The sequence below is a fragment of the Pelodiscus sinensis genome, chromosome 2 (genome assembly GCF_052426305.1).
Source record: "Pelodiscus sinensis isolate ZL-2025 chromosome 2, ASM5242630v1, whole genome shotgun sequence".
Lineage (NCBI taxonomy): Eukaryota > Metazoa > Chordata > Testudines > Trionychidae > Pelodiscus > Pelodiscus sinensis.
In genome coordinates, this window is record NC_143053.1 from 117768959 (window position 1) to 117794893 (window position 25935).

The 25935-nt window shown below is 43.1% G+C and overlaps 1 protein-coding gene across 2 annotated transcripts in view; it reads left to right on the plus strand.

The window, feature by feature from the left end:
• SLC22A23 (solute carrier family 22 member 23) overlaps positions 1–25935 on the plus strand; it is a 183360-nt gene that overhangs the window by 128006 nt on the left and 29419 nt on the right. For both annotated transcript variants that reach the window (XM_075921326.2, XM_075921327.2), the window contains exons 4-5: positions 6942–7110; positions 18988–19115. In XM_075921326.2, the coding sequence (XP_075777441.2) occupies positions 6942–7110; positions 18988–19115 (297 nt within the window). The remainder of the gene's footprint in view (positions 1–6941; positions 7111–18987; positions 19116–25935) is intronic.

A 25935-nucleotide genomic window follows, 5' to 3' on the forward strand; every position in this document is an offset into this window, starting at 1 on the left:
AGGCTTGCACCCATACACCTAAGTCAAAGATCTACCAATCCCAAAGGACAGGACATATTACTTCCAGGTCAGTGAATATTTCAAATCTTATCCCAAATACATAGGAACAGCCAATTCTTATTAAAACTAAAACTTATTGAAAATGAGAGAGAGTATTGGTTAAAAGATTTTTTTATATATAGATAGATATTTAGATAGATGTATACCCACAGTCAGACATGAGTATAGTTCTAAGATTAGATTCATAGTAAAGACTGTGAGCTTCGTAATTTTAAAGAGTTCTTTTAAAGTTTAGACCATAGGTTATAGTCCAATGTCCAACATCATTTTTAGAGTATACCATCTTAAGACTAGGAGCTAGATCATTATGGCTTAGGTTTCCTCTACATGAAACCTTAAGCAGATCTGAGATGACAGGATTGGCACCCAGTGGTCATCTTATAGATAGAGTATTCTGGAAGCCTCAGTATTTCTGGCAGCTTTATTATGGCTAACGATTAACCCCTAGAAGTGAATGTAGACAAGCCTGAAGTGTAGACTGCAGGGTACCAGCGTAGTTCTAGCTGAAAAGAAAAATCCATCAACATTAGGATGTGGCTCTATGATCTGAAGCAGTTTTATTGCTGTGCTTCTGTTGATTTTGAAAAAAAGTGATTCTGCTAGATCCAGCTTCATTTCTGAGACTTAGTGGGTGACTCTCCAGGGCCCAGGGATTTTAAGGAATTTTGTCAACCAGCACTGTCACAACGGCTGCTGAGCTTACTGAAATGGCAATAGTGATGGATTTCACTGAAGAGGGAAGGGAGAGACATATGGGAAGCTTTCTTGCTAAAAGTTGAGTGAGATCCCCTATGGGGATGGGAAGAAAATTTCAAAGGCAGAGGCGCCTTATCGACTAATCAAATAGCTATGGATGTTAAATATTAGTTAACTGAATAGTCAAGTAACCTCATGAATTCTTATCAGTTAATTGACTATTCTATAGACCCTGGAGGTGGGACCAGCAGCAGCGTGGGGTGCCAGGTGGGAGCTAGTCTGTGAGGGGAGCCAGTTTAAAAACCAGCTTCTCTTGTGGACTGGCTGCTTGTTCTCCTATGCTTCTGCCTCTGATAAAGAGGCAGCAGTGCGGGCCCAGCACAGTCCGGAACTGAGCTGGGCTGCCTGCCCATCTGGCTCCTAATACATTTTAAATGCAGAGCCACAGCAGGGGTAGGTCATTGACATCCATGAATGCAGATAACTAGTTGTAAAGCAGATATCAAGTGGATACTGCAAATTTGCAGAGTTCTACATAAAAAAAATTTGTATCCATATCTGCATCCGTATCTGCCAAAATGTGGTTACTCACTTATTTGTAGGGCTCTATCTCTTTTAGTTTCCTAAGGATAGTTTGTGCATTGCATAGGGTTCTGCGACTCCAGAAACTGTGTTAATTAAAATACAAATGCAGTAACAAGGATTGTGGGCTTAAGTGTACTGAAAAAGCTAATTTCTGTATTCCAAACTCCAATTTATTAATTCACAGCTAGACTCAAGAGTTCTAAGGGGTGGCCTGGTGTGCTGTTGACTGATTGCTATGAAGGGATGATTCAGCTGCTCAGAACTCAGATTTGTAGTTACCATTCATGTGATTTTTGTTAACAAAATATTTAGTGTTATCACAGACGTAGTCAAAAGAGTGCCAGAATATACAATGAAGAGCTAATTAATGACATAGCTTTAGAAAATCATTAAGGACATACGGCATGATAGAACCATATTTAATATATGGACCTCACTTGTGAAACACAGCTTTCATTGTTTCTAAGTATGTGCATAAAAAATGCATATGCCATTATCTCCCTGTCCATCTACAGGAGGAAATGTATTCACCAGCCCCGTCTTTTAAGAAGAACCTGAGAAAATATGTAACCCAAAGATTCCTTGAATGCCTAGTTCTCCACTACTTTACACCAGCTTTATGATGAAACTTGTTGAAACAGATGCATTGATGCTGACACACAACTTATGTACTAGATAGAAATCCAGCTCTGGAAGTCTAACAACTCTGACTGTGTGAGAGCAAGCTGGAGAGAATGTCAGAATTCAGAGAATGTCACTGTCGAGTTATGTCTTAAAAACAAATATAGAAACTAGCAATTCAAGTGTTCCAGCTACTCTCAACTGCTTTGTTAAAATATAAACCGAGAGCCTGGTTTATAGAAATACTACTGCTGTGCTTGAAGTGTGCTGGGGGTAGTTAGATAGCTGTTGTTTTTTAAAAAGGATAGTATAAAATGATGAATGCGGTCCATATATTGGTACAATGGAGATTAATGTGGGGGGAGGGCTTGTTATTTGAGTTACATTAATAGCAGTTCCAAATAATGCTATCTACAATCCTTTTATGTTGGAAGGCTATTAAGGGATCACTGTGATAATCTAGTTTAAAAGCACTGTTCATGCCTACTTTTGAACCAGGAACCTGATTTATGATGGGCAAATGTGATCTGCACTAGGGATGTTAACTGGTAAGCATACTGGTAAGAATGAGGGTTACCAGTATGCTTACCGCTTAACTGTCTGTTGCCAGTGAATTCCACCATCAACCAGCTACTCTGGGCATGGATCAGCCCTATACATGAAGGGTCAAGCAGGCCAGGTAGCAGGATGTCACAGCTGCAGCAGGGTTGGGTGGTAGGCACTAAGTTAAAATAGCTAACTGTTTTTACAACTCTAATCCTTGGTTGTTTTCCAGAAATTAGCCAGTGATTTCAAACTCAAGAAAGACCTCCTAGTTTCCACCCTTCTGCTTTCACCTCCAAACAACACAGCCTTATTATTTGAAGGGGTATGTCTGCACTAGCCCCCTAGTTCGAACTAGGGAGGCTAACATAGGCATTTGAAGTTGCAAATCAAGTCCGGGATTTAAATATTCCGTGCTTGATTTGCATCTTCCCGGCTGGTCGCCATTTTTTGAAATTTACAAATCCAGACTAACTCCTTGCGTCGACACACGGCAGGGACCCAGTATTTCGAATTAAAGCCCTAAATCGAACTATCTGTTGTTCCTCCTAATGATCATCCCGCCCTATCACCTTGGTTGGCCCTTTAAGGGTTTGGAAGGGGGTAGTGAGGGATACATGTAGAGGCCTAGGGGTCCTGGGAAGAAATTTGCCTTTTAAGAGCCTGAAAGAGGAATCAGGGCAAAGCTCCCCTCTCAGCCATCAGTGGGGAAGCATTGGGAGAAGGGAAGAAGCATAAAGACTGCCTCCTTAGATAAGAGAGGGCTGGCCTGCTGAACCCTCCATTTTGGTAGGTTAGTTGGGAAGGGTGCTGGGCTGAAGGAGCTGGCAAAAGGCTTGCCTCATCTTAGTCCGTAGTGAGAAGCCTGAGAAACACAAATCAGAAGCCCCAGCCCTGTCCCTGGCTCACAGCTCCAGTCCCGGCTCTTGGGATGTGTGGGCCGATCACATTTTGGGGGAGGGGAGATCTGACATAAAAAGTTTGAGGACCACTGGATGAAATTCAGAGGGCAAAGAACAGCTAGCAGTTCAATGTAGCTGCTGCAGCAAAGAGCTAAGACTGGCTTTTTGGCAATTCTTCCATAGCTGTTCCCAGGAGAAGCTGTGAGGAATTCCATGGTCAGCGCCTGGGCAGCAGAATCTACAACTCTCTTGTAAAGATATTGATAAGAGACTTAAAGGTGAGAGTAGCCCAAGGAAAAAGGTAACAGTCACAGGACTGAAAGAATGGCCGTTAGCTGCTTAAATGGGGTACCCAGACAAGAACCCAGAACTCCTCCAGGCCAAGAGGAGAAACATTGGTGTCAAGAATAGTAGAAGCCAGGAACAGCAAATGCCAGGTAAAGGCCAGAAGGCCATTTTGAAGGACATGAGATTTTTCTGCTAATCCCCATAAGGGGAATGGACTGAGCCGTGACCTGGCTACGTGCCTTCAGACTGATGTCCTTGACTGAATGGGCTCTGGGGTTAAAAAAAATCCCTGTAGCACCACGACTGGACACTAGGAGTTGCTCCTTAGGTGAAAGACCCATTATGACAGTATCACGTAGTGTGTGTGGCCAAAAACAAAAGGTGGAGGGTGCGTATGTAATAGTGACTTTCTTTAGTTCAAATTAATGAAAACAGGCTACATAGCACTTCACCACCAAAGGAACAGGTTGGGAAACTCTTAATGGACTGGGAGAAACAGAGGTTCTGTTCCTCCATCCATAGTATGAAAGTGTAAGTTGGACTTCAGTGGATATGTGTGGGCAGAGTCTGAGGCTGCATGGAACCATATGAAATCAGTGGGGCTCAAGAGTCTTCCTACATGCATCGCAATGTCTGGTATTAAAGTGGTTTTATGAGAGCCTTTCTCTTTGACACAGTAATGCTTAGGCTGCCTTGTTGACAAGGTCAAGAATGCTGGTCTGGCAGATGTTTGCTCAAACTACTATTTTAAGCTGCTTGTGTCTTAAGACTGGTACCACAGATCTTTGGGAACTAGAGAGGCTAATCTAATGTGCAGTATATTTCCATTAGTGATGCTGTATTTGACACAGTGAGTTTCTGCTAATGGTACTTGAAAGTCACGGTCATCCGGTAACTACAGCCATTTTTCATCTTCTTTAGGGAAGTGGGAACAACTTGATCATACGTAGGATAGCCCAGAGATGGTTTTGCGTCTGCTTTCTTTTCTGAAGTTCTTTGCTGTGTTTATGTAGTCAGTCATTGCTGTAAATGGAATATTATGTCTTTTGTGCATCATTGACTCAGAAACGCAGTTATACAATTTTGACACATCTTCCTGACTTGATATAAAAGTTGATCTTGTCTCTGCAAGTTTTCATAATGGACACTAAGCTCTTGATAATGGACACTAATCTAAGCTCAGCCATTGGAAAGCTGAATTTGCACCTGTCTAATGAAATGTGTTTGTTTCTATAGCAACAAATCAACATACACTTCCTGAAAGAATACTGAAGTGTGAGTGACTGTGATGTCTGATTTAAAAATCAAAACAGATGTATCCTTGAAAGCTATAAAAACATAACTTGGAGGACATCTCCTGTAACCGGGTCTCAGGAGCCAGATGGGGTCACTTAGGCTGAACTGCAATGAATGGGGCAGCCATTCCCAAAGCTGGTGGTTATTCCAATACCAAGTCAGGGCAAAACAGCCTCTAAGATACCTACTGGTTACCCAGAAGCCAATGACACAATTCCCTTAGAGCAACCCAACCTTAGGCTTGCACCCATACACCTAAGTCAAAGATCTACCAATCCCAAAGGACAGGACATATTACTTCCAGGTCAGTGAATATTTCAAATCTTATCCCAAATACATAGGAACAGCCAATTCTTATTAAAACTAAAACTTATTGAAAATGAGAGAGAGTATTGGTTAAAAGATTTTTTTATATATAGATAGATATTTAGATAGATGTATACCCACAGTCAGACATGAGTATAGTTCTAAGATTAGATTCATAGTAAAGACTGTGAGCTTCGTAATTTTAAAGAGTTCTTTTAAAGTTTAGACCATAGGTTATAGTCCAATGTCCAACATCATTTTTAGAGTATACCATCTTAAGACTAGGAGCTAGATCATTATGGCTTAGGTTTCCTCTACATGAAACCTTAAGCAGATCTGAGATGACAGGATTGGCACCCAGTGGTCATCTTATAGATAGAGTATTCTGGAAGCCTCAGTATTTCTGGCAGCTTTATTATGGCTAACGATTAACCCCTAGAAGTGAATGTAGACAAGCCTGAAGTGTAGACTGCAGGGTACCAGCGTAGTTCTAGCTGAAAAGAAAAATCCATCAACATTAGGATGTGGCTCTATGATCTGAAGCAGTTTTATTGCTGTGCTTCTGTTGATTTTGAAAAAAAGTGATTCTGCTAGATCCAGCTTCATTTCTGAGACTTAGTGGGTGACTCTCCAGGGCCCAGGGATTTTAAGGAATTTTGTCAACCAGCACTGTCACAACGGCTGCTGAGCTTACTGAAATGGCAATAGTGATGGATTTCACTGAAGAGGGAAGGGAGAGACATATGGGAAGCTTTCTTGCTAAAAGTTGAGTGAGATCCCCTATGGGGATGGGAAGAAAATTTCAAAGGCAGAGGCGCCTTATCGACTAATCAAATAGCTATGGATGTTAAATATTAGTTAACTGAATAGTCAAGTAACCTCATGAATTCTTATCAGTTAATTGACTATTCTATAGACCCTGGAGGTGGGACCAGCAGCAGCGTGGGGTGCCAGGTGGGAGCTAGTCTGTGAGGGGAGCCAGTTTAAAAACCAGCTTCTCTTGTGGACTGGCTGCTTGTTCTCCTATGCTTCTGCCTCTGATAAAGAGGCAGCAGTGCGGGCCCAGCACAGTCCGGAACTGAGCTGGGCTGCCTGCCCATCTGGCTCCTAATACATTTTAAATGCAGAGCCACAGCAGGGGTAGGTCCCAAACCCAGCATGAGCCAGAGCTGAGCCTGGCTGCTGGCCAGCCTGCTAAAAAATTTACTGGTTGCAGAGGAGGTGGGTGTGGAATGCATGTAGTCTATAGCATTAACCTATAAGCTTTTAGCTTATTGATTAATCGGTTACTGAACTACACTATTACATCCCTAGTTGATGCAAAATGCATGGACTATTCAATTAGACAATTACTTGAAATTTAATATCCCTACTTGGCATCACTGGTACCATGTTCTTCACCATCTTCTAGGATTGGGCCCTAAATCTTTGGGACACTTGGGAGCTTTTATTTGCCACAAGTCTTCAGCAAAATATTTTTGGGCCCAAGACTGAGCAAAATGTTTCTAAAGGACTATTGTATCCTCTTGGTAAATCAAATAGGAAAAAATTGTGATTGACGGGAGTACTTTGGCTCCAGTGCCATAAAAAAAAAAAAATTGCTTGCATTGACCTTCAAATTTTGCATGTTCCCTTTTGTTTCAGGAATAGAACTTTGTCCTCCTGGGCACCGATTTATGGTCACCATGGTGGCAAGCTTCATTGCAATGGCAGGACAGTTCCTCATGCCAGGCTTGGCTGCCCTCTGCAGAGACTGGCAGGTTCTTCAGGCTGTCATCATCTGCCCATTCCTGCTGATGCTAGTTTACTGGTAGTAAGTATTTCTGCCTTGTTTCTTGTATGTAAAGATGCTTGCTTCTAAAGCTGGGTTTGGGAGATGTTTTGGTATTGGGGGAAGGCCCCCATTTTATTATAGTCTATTGAGATTTTCTTTTTCCTAGTTATAAAATGCCTCCTTCAGTAAATAGGCAAATCCCTGCAACAAAGCTTCAGAAGGAAAAACTTTTACTCTCTAATGTAGCTGCTTCTGTTTTTAATGGGAGGGACGGAGGACCATTCTAGTTTATTAAGCTGCCATCTGTGCTTCGTGCTTCTTTGAGGAGGGGCCATGTTGCAATCGCAAAGTATAAAAAATGAGAAGAAAGGTAAGTTATCACCAGCAGGATGTTGACTGTTTAGCCTTAGCTTTAGCCCTTGGAGATCTGCATTTCTAAAGTCAAGTTTTCCCCTTAACCACCTAGCGTAGTTCTTGCTTGCCCCTTCAGTTTCTTTGGCCTTCACTAGGCTAGGATTTAAAGCGGTGAGAATAGCATGTATTGGCCAACATGTTCAACCTAGCCCATTTTCTACATTCCCCTTAATATGTGCTAAGCTCATTTTCCCCGACCGAGTCTACATAGCAGCTAGGAGGGTATTTCTCAGATGTGCAGCACACTAAAATTAAGTGTGATCATGATGGCATAGGCAGCTGCTCACAGAAGCCGCTGGAATTTAGACTCAGGGAGTCAGACAGGATTATACTCTGGTGGCTAGCCTGACCCACTGCCCATGTCATAGCAGCCATGCTGTTATTTTTAGCGTGCTAGGTGGAGCAAAGCCAGTGTGTGTCCATCTACTCATGCTGGGAAGTACCTAAGGCTCCCACTATGCTTCTCACTCAGTCAGCTTTGCATGTTTTAAAATCTGTACGTATCCATGCTGTACGCTGCGGTTCTAGCCTTGTCCATCCCTCCATGTTAGAGGGAGAGGTAATATCTTTTATTGGGCCAACATCTGTTGGTGAGAGAGACGGGCTTTTGAGCCGTGCAGTCATCTTCAAGGCTGAGAGAGATACTCCGCATGTGATATAGGGATGTTAAATATTGGCCCCACTCCCAAGGAGCGCCCTGCCACTTTGTGCTGTTGCCTCTGTATCAGAGGCAGTAGTGTGGGGTGCCAGGTGGGAGCTGATCTGCAAGGGGAGCCTCTCACCCTTGCTGCTGCCTCTGATACAGAGACAGCAGTATGGGGTGGCAGCAGCTCCTGTCTGGTGGGTGCGGGGGGGGGGGGGGGGACACGTCTGAGCTCCTGGACTCGTCACTAGCCAAAACTGAGCCGGGCTGCCTGCTCCTAATATACTTTAAATGCAGAGCTTCAGTGGGAGTAGGTCTCGGACCCATTACAAGCCAGGACTGAACCAGGCTGCTGACCAGCTTGCTAAATAATGTACTGGCATGGCATGGGGTGGGGAGGGGAGAATGCACGTGTTCTATAGCATTAACCTGAAAGCTTTTGCTTTTCGGTTAATTGATTAATCAACTACACCAGGGCTACTCAACTTTGGAAGCTGCGGGGGCCACAATGATACTCACAGCACATGCTGAGGGCCACAACTTAAGTGTGATTGCAGATATATGCAAATATATATGCAAATAGCTCCTGGCACCTCCTCCCTCAGGGCTAGGAACACCGACACCCTGTACCTGCCTGTTCCAGCCAGCCCATCTGCTTGCATCTTTTAGTGCTCACCCCGCCTGGGAGATGCCTTACTGTTGTGGAGCGTGTTCCCAGTGGAGGCCATGTTCAAAGGATCCCACCCAGGGGCTGCGTGTTGAGCTCCCGTAAACCCAAACTGCACCACTGGCCACAAACAAACGGGCCGCCGGCTGTATGCAGCCCACAGGCTGCTTGTTGAGTAGCTCTGGACTACACTATTACATCCCTATGTAACAGCTACATTCAAGGTAAAACAGATTGTTTAGCATAGGTAGTTAGCAAATATTATAAGGGATCATTCATGGTGAAGTGGCTCCTTAACACCTCTGTAGTCATGGGACAGAAAGAGGGGCTGAATGGATTACAGTGTGTTGGAGTAAACCATAAATTCAGTGCCTCAGTTCTAGCTGTGATTTTTAGTGTCTAGCAAAGTTATGAATTTAAATTCCAGACTTGTCTTTTGAAAGTTGTGCAGGTTCCTTTGAGAATGAGGACTGAGAGGTCAGCTGTTTTCCTGTGTGACTTCATTCAGGAGCATAGGTACACTGCATGTTGTTATAGGCATGTATAGGATCCATGGATCTTGAAAGCTGTTGTGGGAAGTGTTGATCAGATGTGTCTTCAGGATTTGTTATTTTGTGCTGCTTTGAGTTGTCGTGTCCTGGTCTGAGCCTTAGCAGGTGTACATTATCACATATATTCTACAGAATCTGTTGTTGTATTTTAGCATAACAGTTCTGGTTTTAAGTGGTGCATATTGCTAGTGTGCAATTGCAATACCATCCATTACAAATATTTTATTTGATAGTTTTACTGTCCTTTAAGAAGACAGATTATTAACATACCAAACAAACCAACAAAATCAAGTCTGTGTAAAGAGACTTTTTAAATATTAAATAAACTGCAACATCAGGATCTGCCTAAGCTCCAGGTAAACTCAAAGCAAAGGCTCCTGCGAATATTAATGAGAGTTGGGAACCTTTCATCCCAGACTTCATGGTTTTGCTACTGACCAAATTCTGCCCTTGAATATGCACCTATAAATCCTATTGGAAACAGGTAGGGAAGGATGGAAAGAAGGTAGAATTAGGTCCTGCTTTTGATAATGGTAGCAATAACAAAAATATCAAGAAAAAACAGACTCTACAAGTTTGGAAGAGCAGAAAGGGACTGAAAATGTTTGCTTAGTTACACAGGGAGTACATGTATGCTTCATGTATGCTGGATGCATGAGTATTACCTGTCATACCTTTTTAAGTGGGATGCCCTTTTAATGAAGCAGGTAAGACATTGTCATTTTTATAGTTCCTTCTATTGTGTAGGCATGTATTGTATGCAGAGTTTGGATGGGGAGGGGAGTGAACTTGTGTTTAATTGTAACAGAAGAAAAAAAATGAAAGTTGCCCTTCTTTGTCAATAATTACCCACACAATGTAAACAGTTAAACAGTAGAAAGGTCCTTTCATCTATCCTATTGTCTCAGCCCTCTTCCTTCCCCCCACTCCCGATCTGTGATGTCTGATATATCTTCTATGACTGTGCTTTCTCTGCTTCCCCCTCACTCTGTAATACAAATTTTATGGTGGCGGGTGCTGTATCCGGGCTGGATCCAGCTCGCCAAATGGGTTGATCTGGACTGTGGAGGTCCTGCCCACGCGCCTGCTTCCAGGCCAGTCAGGGCCGAGGGACGTGGGAGCATGCAGGGCTTAGTCCACCTTGACTCTAAGCGCTGTGTGCTAGAGGGCAGGGAACAAGAGACTTCACACTACCCACACCCCCAGGTCATTCAGGGCCTGGAGGCGGAGGAAAATGCACAAAGTCTCCTCCCACCCTTCAAGGATCTTGACACTTAAAGTCAACCTTGGAGCTCCCTTGCAGGGCGGGGCAGACTTCATGCTCCTCCTGCCCCCACGCCCTGATTGACCTGGGGGCAGGAAGGAGCGGGTGAAGTCTCCTACCATCAGGGATGCCTAGAGGGAACTGCCAGCTCGGGGGGAGCAAAGACTTCACGTGCTCTCCCTCCCCCAGAACAATCAGGGGCTGTGGGTGGAGAAGCATGGAAGTGTCCTGGCCCCGCCCCTTCTGCCTGAGGCCCTGCTTCTTCTGGGGGCGGCCTGGGGCCACTTCAAAAATTTCTGAAGTGTCCCCGGGTCAAAAATTATTGCCCCACCCCTGTCCTAGAATCTGGAAGATTGTATACAATTGTGCATAAGCTAGGTCTGAGAAATGTGCTTACAATCATGCACTTAGACCCAGATTTTAGATCACCAGGATACAGAAGGCTTTCTGTTTCCTCCTTTGGGTATTAGATGCTTCCTGGATCTGGCTGTCTTGAAGGTCAGCCAGTGCGTTGTTAATTAAAACAAAGAAACCCAAAATCCTAACTCCAAGTTAAGGGGATGAAAAGGGCTAGCTGGGTTGGGTCTGGGTACACAGGTGCCGTAAGATGAAATGTGTCCTTTCCCTGTGTTTCTCAAATTCAGCAGCTTGAATTTTAATTGGTGTAGTTGTTCTGATGTAACCCCCTAGTGCAAACATAGTTTACTCTGTTTGCAGGTTCAGGTCCCACTTAATCCCAAGTGTGCCTTAAAATGGATAGCACTGACTGCAGCAGGGTTTGTGAGCCAGTGACCCTCAGCACAAAAATTCTTGAAAGGCATCTTCTCCTCATCCCCATCTTCGCATCTGTGTCCCTCCTTCCTCCTGTCTGCATTTCCTCTCTGTTGCCTCTCTCCTGCCACCTGTTCTGTGTTTGTCCCTCCTCCCTTCCCTTTTTTAAAAACATATTTTGACTTTTTCTATGGTTTGAATTTTCTATGGTGTTAAAGGTTTTTCTTCCGTTGTTTCAGTGTTCCTCATGCGCCTTCCCTTTCTCCCAGTGGTCTCTGCATGGACAGCCGCAAGAACTTTTGTACACACTGAAACCAGACACTGACAGGATTTCTAGTTTTTCCCGCCTCAGCTTTTTCCATGGGGAAAGGGTTTGTTTTACCTTTACTCACCACTGCGGCATCTCCTTGCTAGCTGTACTTGGAATTATCTCTGCTTGCCAGGGCATTCTCTGGTGGTGCCTCACCGCTGTCACTTTCATTCCAGGACCCATTCCACTCCCAGGACTACAGCGTCCTCTTTGTGACACAGCCCTCCGGCTATGCCACACTCCGTAATTCCACCCTTCCAGGGGACAGAATCACAGTCCTTCAGTTGAGCCCCTCCCTGAGTGGGGGACCCTGTGCATGGCCGCCACTTGCTGCATCCCCTCCAACTTTTCTGGAAATCTCCCTGGGTCACTTCCCCACAGTCCTAGCACCCTCTTTGCTCTTGCCTCAGGGCCTCCCCTTGCAAATTTCTGCGGCCCATTAGGAGTGGCTTTTAGCTCTCGGGGTCTCTGCCTGCAGCACTGCTCTGTCCAGGGTGCGTGCTGCCCTCTGCCTGCAAGACAGCCAGCCATCCTCCCTCCTCAAGCTCCAGAGTGTGACTGAAGCTGCTCTGCACTGCAGCCAGGGCCGGCTTGAGCCCTTTTGGCTTGAGCCCACCCTTGGGGCGCACGGTGCATGCGCTGCCCAGCCCAGCCTGGCCCGGCCAGTGCTGCTGGTGCGCGCTCCGAGCCGTGCAGGGCCCCACAGCTGTGGGGGGAAGGGCACTGCTGGGCCGGTGCCATGGGGCCAGTGTCGCAGGAGCTGGGCGCGTGGTGCCTGATGGCAGCTGTAAGGGACACCATGCGCCCCTTACAGCTGCCATCAGGTGCCCCCCATTGGTTGGTGCTCTGGGCAGCTGCCCAGCTCGCCCATGCCTCAGTCCAGCCCTGACTTCAGCCCTCCTTAATGGGCCTCCCCAGTCTTGATTGGCTGTGCCTCATGGCCTCTCTTTGATTGGCCACTTCCTGTGCAGCCTCCCAAGGGCTCTGTTAACTCCTTATTGTCCAGTGTGGGGCTGATAACAGTACTCCAAAGGGAAAGTTAGGATGGGGGTAAGGGTGGTCAGAGAAAAATAAAGAAAAAGAAATCTTGCCAAGTAGAGCAGATGGGTGGGGGGTGCGGGGGAGGAGAGGGTATCTCACCTAATTTGAGATGGATGGTCAGTCTCAAAATGCAGAGTCCAAGTCCTGATTCTGGGCTTAGTGACTCTGAACAGCATTTGTCCCGAATTCCCTGCAACGCCTGCCTCTTCCTGATTGGGGGAGATGAGAGGGGAATGGAGGCGGACCTTAGCCCCACTTGACTATGAGGCCCTATGCCCTGGTGGGCCAGAAGCTGGAGTTGGGCAGTAGTAAGAACCACGCAGAGAACCTGAGCAACCGTGGGAAGCCCCAGACTCTCTACCTGCCCTTGACAATATGCCCCTCTGGGTGGGGCTGGCGACTGCCCTTGGGCACCATTAGCCCCCTATCCAGGGCAGGTGGAGGCTTCCTTGCTTCCCACAGCACCCAAGGCTCCAGGATAGCTCTGTGCAGTGCTGCCGCTTTGAAACACCATGGGGAGCCCGGCGTCAGGCTCCTTGCGGCATTTCAAAGCAGCAGCGCCACGTGGAGCCTGGAGACACCTCAGCTGGCCCTGGGCTGCACGTGGTGTTTCAAAGCAGCAGCGCCACACAGAGCCCAGGGTCTGGCCCCAGGCTCCATGCGGTGCTGATGCTTTGAAGCACCCCCTGTTCTCCCTCCTACCCCTTGCTGCCTCTTTCTGATAGAGGCAGCAGGGGGAGGGGAGTGACTCGTTGACTAGTCCTTCACATCTCCAGTTTGACACAGAGCATTTCCTATTTTGTTTGTGTTGTCAAAAGATGTTGGCAAAGCAGCTTCTTGTAAATATTGTCTTAGATTAGGATAATAAAACAATGCAAGGAGATACAATTGTAGTGAACAAGAAACATGAAATCAGGCTGTGGGTCTAATTTCCTATTAATTTGCTTGCTTTTTGCTTTTAAGTTTCCCATCATGCTGTCTAAAGTTTGGAATTCAGAGCTGAAAAAGTGCCTCCTGTGTGTGTGTCTGCACAGACGCAACAAGTTTAGACCCTGTGTGAGATCTCACAACTGAAATTGAAACAATAAAAGTAAAATGCATTAAATATTTAAGAGAATTTTATTTGAGGACCTCAAGATACATTTAATTCTTGACTTTTATATCAAAATTTTGGTGTCTTCCATCTCCTCCTGCTATTGCTCATCAGACTGAGCAGATAGAGCAACTGGAAGTCTTTTGCCTTTGGGCTTTTGAGCAGCTTCAGTGCTGGAATCATACAGAAGCTACAAGGGGAAGAGACTCTTCACCCTCTCCCACCTTTTCTTCCTGAATGACCAAAATAATGATCTTGGGGGACTGGAAATCCTTTTACCCTCTCCCCTCTTTCCAGTTTGTCCCTAGTGGTTAGAAGCTGTAGCCTCTCCAGTCCTTGAAATATTTATTTCTGAGTCTTCCCACTCCAAAAGGAAGTATTCTTTAAAGTTTGGATGTGTTAGATCCCAGTCCTGCAATTGTTAACGCACAGGCGGACTGTCTAATTCTACACAAGGCTCCATGCTGCAGTCCACTTGCACACTATTACTTTTGTGGAATCTCATATAGGGGAAAAACTCCTATATACAGGAGATGATAAATCCTTGTACAGGTACTGTGGAAGTAAGTCTCTCTGAAGAGAGAGGTATGTATATGATTTTTAAAGCATCGGCCCTGAAGATTTTCCTGTGTTTGCCAAATAGAGAAGCCAGCTGTCATAGTATGGCAACAGCTGTCGCAGGGCTTATTCATGTTTCAGTGCCCAGGCCTATTTTGGTGTGGCAGCTGTTGAGAAACACTGCCTGCCTTCTGACAAGAGGAGCTGTTGTGCTCAGTGGGTTGGAGGCCAGCTGGTGAGTGCTCCCTGATCTCCTTGCCTTGAATGTAAGCAGAATGGAGCCTCGTATGGTTTGGTTCCTGAAGAAGGGTGGTGACCAGCTGCTCGGTGAAAAGGTGGCAACACCCCGAAGCCCAGCTCTGTAGAGTGTTGCATGATTGTATGCCCAAATACATTTTCTAGTGCCATCACCCCATTGTCATACATAAGCTTCTTTTCCTCTTATTCTAATTTTCACCCCTCCAATTGCCACTATACTCTGGCTTTCTACCTTCTTTTGTCCTCTCCCTCCCGTCTAGCTCCCTCTTTAATAATATCTTGTTAATTCATCCACCCCAGAGATCACCTTGACACTGGGCTCTCACCTTCCAAAAGTACATAAAACTGTTGGGGTCTAAATTAGCTGTTACCATTCAAGAGAGAGATCTTGGCGTCATTGTGGATAGTTCTCTGAAAATATTCACTCAATGTGAAGAAGCAGTCAAAAATTGCAGATGGAATATTGGGAATCATTAAGTAAAGAATAAATAATAACACAGAAAATAGCTTATTACCTGTATATAAATCGATGGTATGCCCACATCTTGATGCTGCATACAGATGTGGTTTCCTCATCTCAAAAAGGGCAACAAAAATGGTGAGTATGGAACCAGCCACCTTATGAAGAGAGATTAGTAAGACTGGAACTTTTTAGCTTGGAAAAGAGACTACGGGGGATATGATAGAAGTCTATAAAATCATGACTGCTATGGAAAAAGTAAATGTTGCGTTGTTTACTCATAACACAAAAACGAAATTAATAGGCAGCAGGTTTAACAGAAACAAAAGGAAGGTTTTTTTCTCCACACAAAACCAGTCAACATGTAGAACTTCTTGCCAGAGGATATCATGAAGACCAACGCTATAACTGGATTTAAAAAAGTACTAGATAAGTTCATGGAGAATAGGTCCGTCAATGACTATTAGCCAGCATGGACAGGGATAGTGTCTGTTTGCCAAAAGCTGGAAATGGATCATTTGATGATTACCTGTTCTTATTCCCACTGGGGCCACTCTCATTGGCCACTGATGGAAGATCAGATACTAAGCTAGATGGACTGTCCCCCATATTCTGCTCTGACCCAGTTGGGCTGTTCTTATGAAGGGTAATATTGAGCAGGGTGAGCAGGAGCCAAAGTAATTCTGAAACATTCACCCTTCTCTTGAAGGCAGTGGAAATACTCACATGTGTAAAGTTAAACATAGTTTTGCAGGCTCAGACCCCATGTGTGTGAGTTGACACTCAGTTTTACTTTTTAGTTACATTTTTCATTAAGCATACGTGATTGATGAGAGGAACACATGGGAATAATCTACTTGTCTGTATTTGGACTGTGAGCTGCACAAGGCAAGGAAAGTGTCTTTTGTCTTCTCTTCTGGGAAACTCCTAACCATGGTAGCCACTGTTGGAAAGAATTATTGAAAATAAATAATCATCCATAATTCTACATGTGCAGCCTGGACAGGCTGGGACAAAAAATGATGCTTTGATATGTTGAGCAGATTTCTGCCCTGGAAACCAGCTTCAGAACCACTAACACAGCCCTTTTCCAGCAGTTCCAGTACAAATAGTACTTTGCTATTAAAGGTTTGCGGTGGCTTTTGTTCAGTTACTAAGCAGACTGTTCCAAAGGATCATTAGAGTAGCAGCTATTCCTGCCAATTATCAAGGGCAAAATACTGGATGTGTGCATTCAGAGCCTTGTGGGAGGGGGGAGATAGATTTGCAAAATGTTACTTTCACAAAAATATGTTCTGCTAGAAAATTTGCTGAGGCAAACACATTATATCAATGCAGTATAATGAGCTGTCAAGAGAATGGCTGTTCTATTTGCTGCACTTACTGTTCTTCACCATTTTGGGTCAGTTTTTCTTTACATTCTCCTTTTTTATGCATAAAATCAGTATGCTTTTTTTCTTCATCTAGCATTCAAGTCAAGGGTGATGGCTTGCCTGTATTAACCTGAAGAGATGGCTGTTTTATCGTGCAGCTGCCTTTACTTCCTTCCCTTGTCACCCTGCCCCCTTGCATATTAAGAGTTGAAACTGCATTTATGGCAAAGGACACTATACTGTGGTGGAATTTATGATTAGTGTAGCTTTATTTTATAATGTATCCGTTATACAAACTGTGTTAGATGCCTTGGAGGATTAAATATATTTATTGACTCAGAGGGAAAGAGAAATTGCAGCATACGTAAGTGAGAAGACTGCAAGCTTTGTGGACCTATTTTAGCTGTGTATTTGTAAAGTTCCAGATGTGCCTGTTTGACTCAATCTGAAAATAATGGATTTGAAAATACAGAGAAGGCTAGTCAATTAAGACAGAGATTAGGGTGTCTACATTTAATAGAAATAAATGACAACTCTATGAAAAATAGCTATGTTTAAGGAGAACCACCCCAAATACTGTGCTCATGATGCAAAATTGTATGCTCTGCATCATGGCATATGAGCCCTTTCGTGATTATTGCTTAAACACTTGTATCTGATCAAATGCTTCTTAGTTACTCCTTAATGAATATAGGTTGTGGGTTAGCAGGTCTGATCTCAGGTTGTTTTTTTAATGACATCCACACCAGCTGCCTCTCAGTTCCTGACTTATAAAAGTTTTCATGTGTGAGCTAATAGTTTCTGAAGACAGCTCTACTAATCAGTGTGAAGCCTGCAACTCTTTAGACAGCCTGTGCTTCATCAGTCTTTTCTCCAAACTCTCACAAGACTTGGTAAATATTAAAAGATTTTTAAGGCCAGGCAGTATCACTACATCATATAGTCTGAACTCCTTTATAGTACACCCTGCTATTGTGTAAGTCTTTCTTGGAGTACAATATTGATCATATTTTTGCAGGAGTACAAAATGAATCAGAATTCTGCAAATTCATATCCATGTTGTTCCTTTGAAGTTCATATCAAAGGTAGATGTTTTCCCAATGTTGATCATCTACCATCCTCAGGAATAATGTGGTATTAAGTTTATAGGGTGTGTTCTCTGATGCTCTTGCTATTAAATCAGAAGTGTTTGAAGTTCTCCCTGAATAGTTCAGCATTATTTCCTATGAGGTTTATATTCAAAGTGGGATTCCATTTTATTTGACTTAATTCCATGTTTGATACTATTGTACAGAGGAGTGTCCGATATGAGAGATTTTTATGCAATATATCTCATAGATAAAAGAATGTTATTTTCATCAAAGGGAGATTTCTTAATAATAAAATTAAACATGGCTACTTATTACATATTTATACATAATAGTAATAGACTTATCACTACTCTGTCAAAATACCTTAAAATCTGTTTCTGAAGCAGGACGTTATTTACTTACAAAGGGCAAAATAATGTTTTGCAGATCATTTTAAACAATCTGCCTTAAAGCAAAATCAACATTGTGTTGCAATTATAAACAAGTTCAATGAGGGATTTTACCCCTCCAGCTTTAAAAACTTCCAGTCACTTCCTTAACTTCGGCTGCTTTCCTCTGGGTAGGAAAAGCCATTTGGAAACTGTCCCACACTTTTACTCTGTTGGCAGCTGGTGGCTTTTGCAGACAGTGCTTCCTAGGACATCTCTGCATGGTAAGTTAGTGTGCAGTAAGCCATAGTGTAAACCTACAATGCTCCAGCTTGCTGCTGTCTAACTCAGTTAGTGGACTTTCACTGCACTGTTGCCACACAGAGTTAGCTCATGAAGCTGGAGAACTATGGATTCGCTCCCTAGCTTGCCACATGCTAAGAGATTTCCTACACTGGCAAGTTACTGCTCTGTAACTTTCTCGCTCAAGGGTGTGTATCCCCCCCTCCTCCCAGCACAACCAGTTACAGCGCTGTAACGCGCCAGTGTAAACAGGCTCCCAGCACTGTTGGCTACCCCACTGGTGGTGGTGGTTTACCTACAGTGCTGGCAGAGCACTCTCCCAGCACTGATGCCATGACCACACTGCCACGTTAAAGCGCTGCCACTGTGCTTTAAACTTACAAGCGTAGACGAAGCCTAAATCAGAATGTAGACAATTCTCCCCAACCCTTTCATACACTGCACTAATGCACACAGTCCTGTTAACCTGCCTTATTTTGTTTTATATTGTCCCACTTTACAAAATATGTAATGCAATAGGAATTGGACTCTGTGCATCTGTATAAAAGAAAACGTGGAGGGAGGGAGAAATATTAAATACCCCTCAATAGTTTATATAGGTGAGAATCTTTTTTTTTGGACTGTTTGCAGGAAGCATCATGTTAAAAAATGTTCAGGCATTATTTGAGAATAAAGTAAGTCAACATATGCATTTGGCTCCCATTGATAGATTTTTGTGAGCACCCACTAACACATTTTGTGTCTCTTGAAGTATTTTCCCAGAGTCCCTTCGGTGGCTGATGGCTACCCAACAGTTTGAGGCGTCCAAGAAACTTATCCTTCACTTCACTAACAAAAACAGGATGAACACTGAAAGTGATATCAAAGGAGTGATGCCAGGTGAGTAGGTTTGTCCAACAAATTAGGCAGAGGAAATCCAGGCAGAGGAATTGCTTTGGTTGTTTGCAAGTATTCATGAGACATAACTGCCCTGAATTAAATGGTCAAGTCACCATGTGTAAAATGACCCGATTTATTCATTCATGTATTTTACAGTTGTTGAAATACAGTCCTGAACTTGGTATCTGTTTTAAATGACTCAGTGTATTGGATAGTCCTACCAATTACATTATTTCTCATTTTTCAGTGCAGTGTTTTATGGCTGTGTCTCAGTTCATTTCACCATAGCTAGAGAAACCACCATTAGCCTTGTATTAGCCCTGGTCTATAAATGAGATTGTGCTCTTCAAAACACATTAATTTATTCATATGGAAATTTGGCTGCTGCCAATTAACAGATTCTTAGTAATATCAATATTGATGCAGATCTAAAAATGGTCCACATTTTATTTCCATTTCTTAAAATCTTACTTTACTAGTCATTTCACTTTCCTTTTTAAGTCATTTTGCACTTTTAAGAGAGATTCTCCTGGTGATGGTCAAGGTGGTTATTGTTGGAAATGTAAACCTGGTTGACTGATTGCTTGATGCTTTTCAGATGAGCAGGCAGTTATTGTCACTAAGATTGTCACTGACACAGTAATGTTATTCTTCAGCATGTTTCAGAAAGTGATGGGCTTTTATATGGCTCCATCTACGTTCAATTATAAAGAAAGAGAACATTTTTCTGAAGCTACTCTATCTCTGTTGTTTCACCTGTCAAATTCTTGTCAAGCTCCCCTTTACTCTTCAAAGCGCTGGCAGTGCCCAGAAATATGCATTTACAATGTTCCTTAGAACCAGTATCTGAACTGTCAGTTATCAAGAGGCCAGCTAGTACGTTTGTTCACTGTACTTCTATGGCTTACTGTTCTTTGGTTAAGTCTGCTCTCTCTCTGCCCATCACTATGAATTAGTGCATTTCAACCCAATGCAGAAAATTCATCCAAGATCTTATGAGCAACAGAAATCCCAAATATTCCTTTAATACAGGAATCCATAGGTTCTTATGATTCTTTGCACTCTCGTGAATTTTATCCACAGAATAAAAAATGTCACTGTTGCACTAGTACCTAATAGACTAAAAGATTAGACTTATCCTCAATAATATGTACATTAAACATTGAAATCCTAGCCAGATCTTTGCTTCATCTTGCTATTTATACCAAGTGGCCTCTTGTTTTGAGTGAGGCCTAATCTACTCCATTGTCAAGCTTATTTGATTATAATATTGTTTTATGTACATATTGTAAACTGTTGATTCATGTTGTATGTAATTATAAGAAATATTATTTTAAATACCCCTACACTAAAAATGTATTTAGTCTTTAGATTGCAAAGTCAAGTACTAGCAAGTTAGGAAATACATAGGGTACCATAAATTTGGCAACCTAGATCCTCCTTCCTGGGCATCCAACCTGTTTAGTGGGATAAAATCTGAGCTCCACGGGTACAATGGAACTCTAAGGCGAAAACTCTTCTGTACGGGAGACAGAATGTTCTTGGGGGCAAAACTATGGAATCAGTTCCCCTTGGAACTAAGGATCATGACACATTTCATCATCAAATGCAAGGTGCATGCTTTTTTACTATGTTTTAATATAAACATATAGCAGTGTGTACATGTGTAGTGTGGAAAACAAAACCAAAAAACACAAAACAACTTCCAAAACAAAATACATGAGATATTCCTCACATTGCTTATTGCACCACTGGAAAAGGCCCAAATACTATAGTGAAGAGGATAACAAAAGAACCTATATAAAATAGAATGTGACATCCTATGAAAATTATAATATGTGATCATGTAGTTAAAAATAAGGTTAAAATGTATATTCACTAAGGGGGGCCAAGTTAAAGATGCACGGGCAATCTTAAAATCAGCATCTCTTAACATTATACTTCTTGAATTTGCAACCTAAATAATCTTTTTTAACTGTGGTAGGAGGGCTGATTTATTTATATTAAATTCATGTATGTTTACAATTTGTATTAATTTTAGTAAGCTGCATTGACTTGAAATATTTTATTTATCTTTAACTAGCAGATTTACCTGGCATTGCTTGGCTCCTTAACTCAATTGAGGGGATTTTTTTAGATGGTGGGGAGGAGGGGTTACTTTTGGAAAATAGAGGAAAAATTTACGTTTCACATAAATAATTGTATTTTTAAAAATACAGTATTTTATTAAGTGAATTTTTATTTCAGATTTTTTAAAGGGAATTGTTAAAATTTGTCTTCAGTTTTTTAAAATAATTTTTAAACGGGAATTCCATCATGTATATTTTTTCTTCATCCCTATAAAATCTTATCATTCCATATGTTTTACCAAAAAAGGGCTGTATTCAGTTTGGTTTGCAATAACATTGTATTCTAGCTTTGAAACGTTCAGCATTGATTTAGCTGTACCAAGAGAAGGCACTACTCCAAATTTCTCCCTTTCATCTCTTTTCTGTAAGGGATATTGAGAAACAAACCTATTCCAGGTTCATCCTATGTTTCTGGCTTATCTTGGTTCAGTAACTGTCAGCATTTGTTCACTTACATCAGTTTTTAGGACTGTACCTGCTTTAGTGATTCTGTCTCTCTTCTGTTTAGTTTTATGAGAAGCTGTCCTTTTCCTGGCACAACCAAATCCTTACCTTGCTTTAAATTATGATAAGAGGAAGCTGTATACTTAATTTGGTGGTTCAAGCTCTTACTATTTAGGAGGATAAACTTAAAACTTAAAAAACAACAAATAGTCTAGTAGCACTTTAAAGACTAACAAAACATATAGATGGTATCCTGAGCTTTTGTGGGCACAGCCCACTTCTTTAGATGACTAGAGCTCTATACAAAGAGCTGCACCTTCATTGAATGTTAGGTTGATAGTGTCCCAACCATCCCTCATCACGATTGAGGCCATTGGCATGAGAATTGAACTTGCAGATAAATTGTAATTCCAACACTGCTCTGTGTATTTGGCTAGTAGACTTGGTTTCTGACAAGACAGCCACTTGAAGATCTTCTAAACAGTGATTAGGGTCGATTAAAGTGTTCCCCAACAGGTTTCTGTATGTTCCCTTTACATATATCTGATTTGTGTCCACTGATTCTTTCCCATAGGGACTGTCCAGTTTGTCCTTATATATATATATATAGCTGCCAGCAATGCCCCAGATGCAAACAGCTCTTTGTGTAGATTCCTGTGTTAGTACCCTTTCTATCTATTGACTTTGATTCTTATCTGCTTCTTTTAACTACCCTGTCTTCAGGTGCTTACTGATTCCCAGTTCTGCCTTTCTGTATTTCCCTTTGATATTTCCATACCCTATGCTCGTTTCCCGACCTCCTCTTTTATTCCTCCCCCCCCCCATTTATTTGGGGCTGCACATCCTAAACTCAAAACTCCGGTCATCTGAAGAAGTAGGCTGTGCCCACAAAAGCTCATGATACCATCTACATGTTTTGTTAGTCTATACAGTGCTACCAGACCATTTGTTGTTTAAGTTTATCCTGTACAGACTAACTCGGCTACTCCCAGACAAACTCTCTAAAATAGAAAGTACAGTAAACTTCCTATAATCTGGCACCATTAGGACCCAGGGGGTGCCGGATTATCAGATATGCCGGACTATCGAAGGGGGGGGCTGTGAGGAGTCTGGGGTGGGGGGGGGGGAATGCCACCCCAGATCCCTCATAGCCCCCCCTTCCAATAGGCCGGCTCTGCCTCAGGCATCTCCGATTTAGCCGCTGCTGGTCAGTTTCAGCAGCGGCTGAATCTGGGACGCCTGGGGCAGAGCAGCTGGGGTGCTACCAGGTTGGTCCGGTAGCGCCGCCCTTCGGGGATGTGAGACCAACCCAGCAGCACCCCAGCTGCTCTTGGGGACTCCTGGGACAGAGCAGCTGGGGTGCTGCCAGGTTGGTCTGGTAGCGCCACCCTTCGGCGCTGCGGGACCAACCCGGCAGTATTCCAGCTGCTCTTCCTCAGGCATCCCCAAGAGCAGCTGAGGTGCTGCCAGGTTGGTCCTGCAGCCCCGAGGGGCAGCACTACGGGACCAACCCGGCAGCACCCCAGCTGCTCTGCCCCCAGCTTCCCCGATTCAGCTGCTGGTCAGTTTCAGCAGTGGCTGAATCAGGGAAGCCGGGCACAGAGCAGCTCCAATTGTCCAGCAGCCAGAGCACTTCTGGGTTCCTGATGGTGCCGGACCATCAGGAGTGCCGGAGCACTGGATGCCGGACCAATGGAGTTTTACTGTAGATTGTGTGCTATAGCATAAGGCTAAGGCATTTTATTAATTAAAAACCATAGGTATTTTTAATTTAACTTCCTTTTTTTTTAAGGAGGAAGGTAAAAATAAATGCTGTTGTGTAACCTGTAGGAGACATTTTAACAATATTTTCTGTGGAGGAAGATGAATTAACAGAATATGCTGTTATCACACACATTCATAGCTGGGTTTTTTTTTATCAGTGGTCCTATAGCAGGGACATATAAAAATTACTTTCTGTCATTGATTATTATGAGGGAGTCTTACTTCTATGTGTTAGATGTAAGATGGTCTGCTATACTTGATCAGACCAGTGTCCTGTCTTGCCCAGTGTCCTGTTTTCTGACTGCGGCCAGTACCAAAGCTTCAGAGAGAATGAACAGAACAGGGCAATATATCAAGTGATCAGTCATCTGTCATCCAGTCCCAGTGTCTGGTAATAAGAGATTTAAGGTCTCCCAGAACATGGTATTGCTCCACGACCATCTTAGCTAATAGTCATTGATGTATCTCTTCTCCACGGACTTTTCTAGTTCTTTTCAGAACCTGTTATAATTTTGGCCTTTGCAACATACCCCAGCAATGAGTTCCACAGGTTGGTAGTGTATTAAGTGACAAAGTACTTCTTTGTGCTTGATTTGATCCTGCTGCCTGTTAATTTCATCTGGGTGGCTTCTGGTTCTTGTATTGTGTGAAGAAGTAAATAATACATCCTTATTCACTTTCTTAACACCTTTCATGATTTTATAGGCCTTTGTCATACCCCCTTAAGAGCATTTCTTGATTTTATGGCTTTTATTTCCATCTCTGGATATATTTATGCACACCAACTGTCAGTAAATTTTACTGATGTTACCCTTTTCAAACTTAGTTGAGATACTGTTAGGAAACAGGACACATCTGTTTCTGCCTCCCACTGATGCCAAAGCTATCTTTTTCTCTTGAGTTTTCAGTTTTTTGTTTTGTTTTAAATTATCTTGACAGCCCCATATGTTAAGGTTTTCTTATCCACAATGTTGGAGAGATGCATTACAGAAAAAACTAGCAAGGGGGCAAAATGTTCTTAACTGAAAACCCTTATTTCTTTGCTTAGATTAGTGCTGAAGGTTAAATCAAGAGAGTGAGGAGAGATGTCAGACAAGTCTTGGTTTTGAATGATCAAAGAACCTTATCTGCATCTAAACTATAGATTTCTGACTACACAAGTTAGTAAGTAGAGAAACACAGATTATCATCATCTGGGAAAACCCTAAGGAGACATAGCCTCCTTGGAGACTCTGAATGCCATCCAAATCCATCTCTAGCTAGGCTCTTAAGGTGATCTGGCTGGATAGTCAGTTTATGTTCATTGGCAACTATATTGTTCCACTACAGCTTTTGGTGGTCACATAATTGCTGGTCATGTAGCAGCACAACTTGGTAAACCAGCTTTGTGATTTATCTTCCATTCTAATACATCCATACCAAGAAAGCAGGAGCGTACTGGCAATCAAAATAGGCCCAGGAAATGGGTTGAGAACGGCTCTCCCCATGGCGTCACCCCTGCGTGCCCCTCAAGCCCCGCCTCCTGCATCATTTCCGGCAGGTGACAGGTTGGGCTCTGCGTGCTGCATACAGCACGAACGCGGAGCCACTCGAAGTGAGGGTCAATGGCGTGCGGACACAATGGCCCACCAGACGATTCCTGGTATCCTGCCAGGCCAGTCCGTCCCTGCAAGAAAGCCACTAAAACTGAACCAGCTGATGGAGGCAGTTGCTGAGTTCATTTGCAAATATCTTCACTGCTAATCTTGTCCTGCTACTTAATGGAACAAGTGACAAAGACAACAAAACTTTTTTTTTTTAAAGTTAATCCATTGTTCTTCTCTTGTCTTTGGCATCCACATTTCACTGCCGTGCAACTGAGTTGGTATAATCGTGCGTTGATAGATCTGCAGCTTGGTAATAACCTAGAGGGCCCGCTGTCTCCACAGAGGTCTTTGAATGGGCTGGAATGTGGCAGTGGCTGCTGCTATAGAAGCATTAGCAATTTTTCAGCATCTCCAACACTTGCTATGATGTATATGATAATTGTCACCTGCTCAATATCCATCCAGTATTGTTTCTGTATTAATAACCAGACTAGTGTGTATTGCTTCTTAGCAGGAGAGAATGGCCCTCAGCTGCAGCATTTCACCAGCCTGAGCCAAAGAGGTGTCATCAGTGTAATTCCCAGTCTCAAAACAATGATGTTCAGCTCAATACCACCATGCCTCATCAAGCTTATCCATCAGCCGGTCAATGGCAGTGCTGAGCAATAACGGTGACAGGATCCAGCCTTGCCAAATTCCGTGAGAGATTCAGAGCTGTGCCATATATCTGCCACTGATGCAAATATGGCTTTCTGTGCTAGTCTGGATCTCCTCTGTCAATAACAACATCTTCTCCAGAATGCCATATCACCTCATGACAACCCACAAACATGCTCTGAAAGAAGACCTGACAGAAGCCTATAAAAAGTACTACATGTGACTTACGAAATTCAGCCC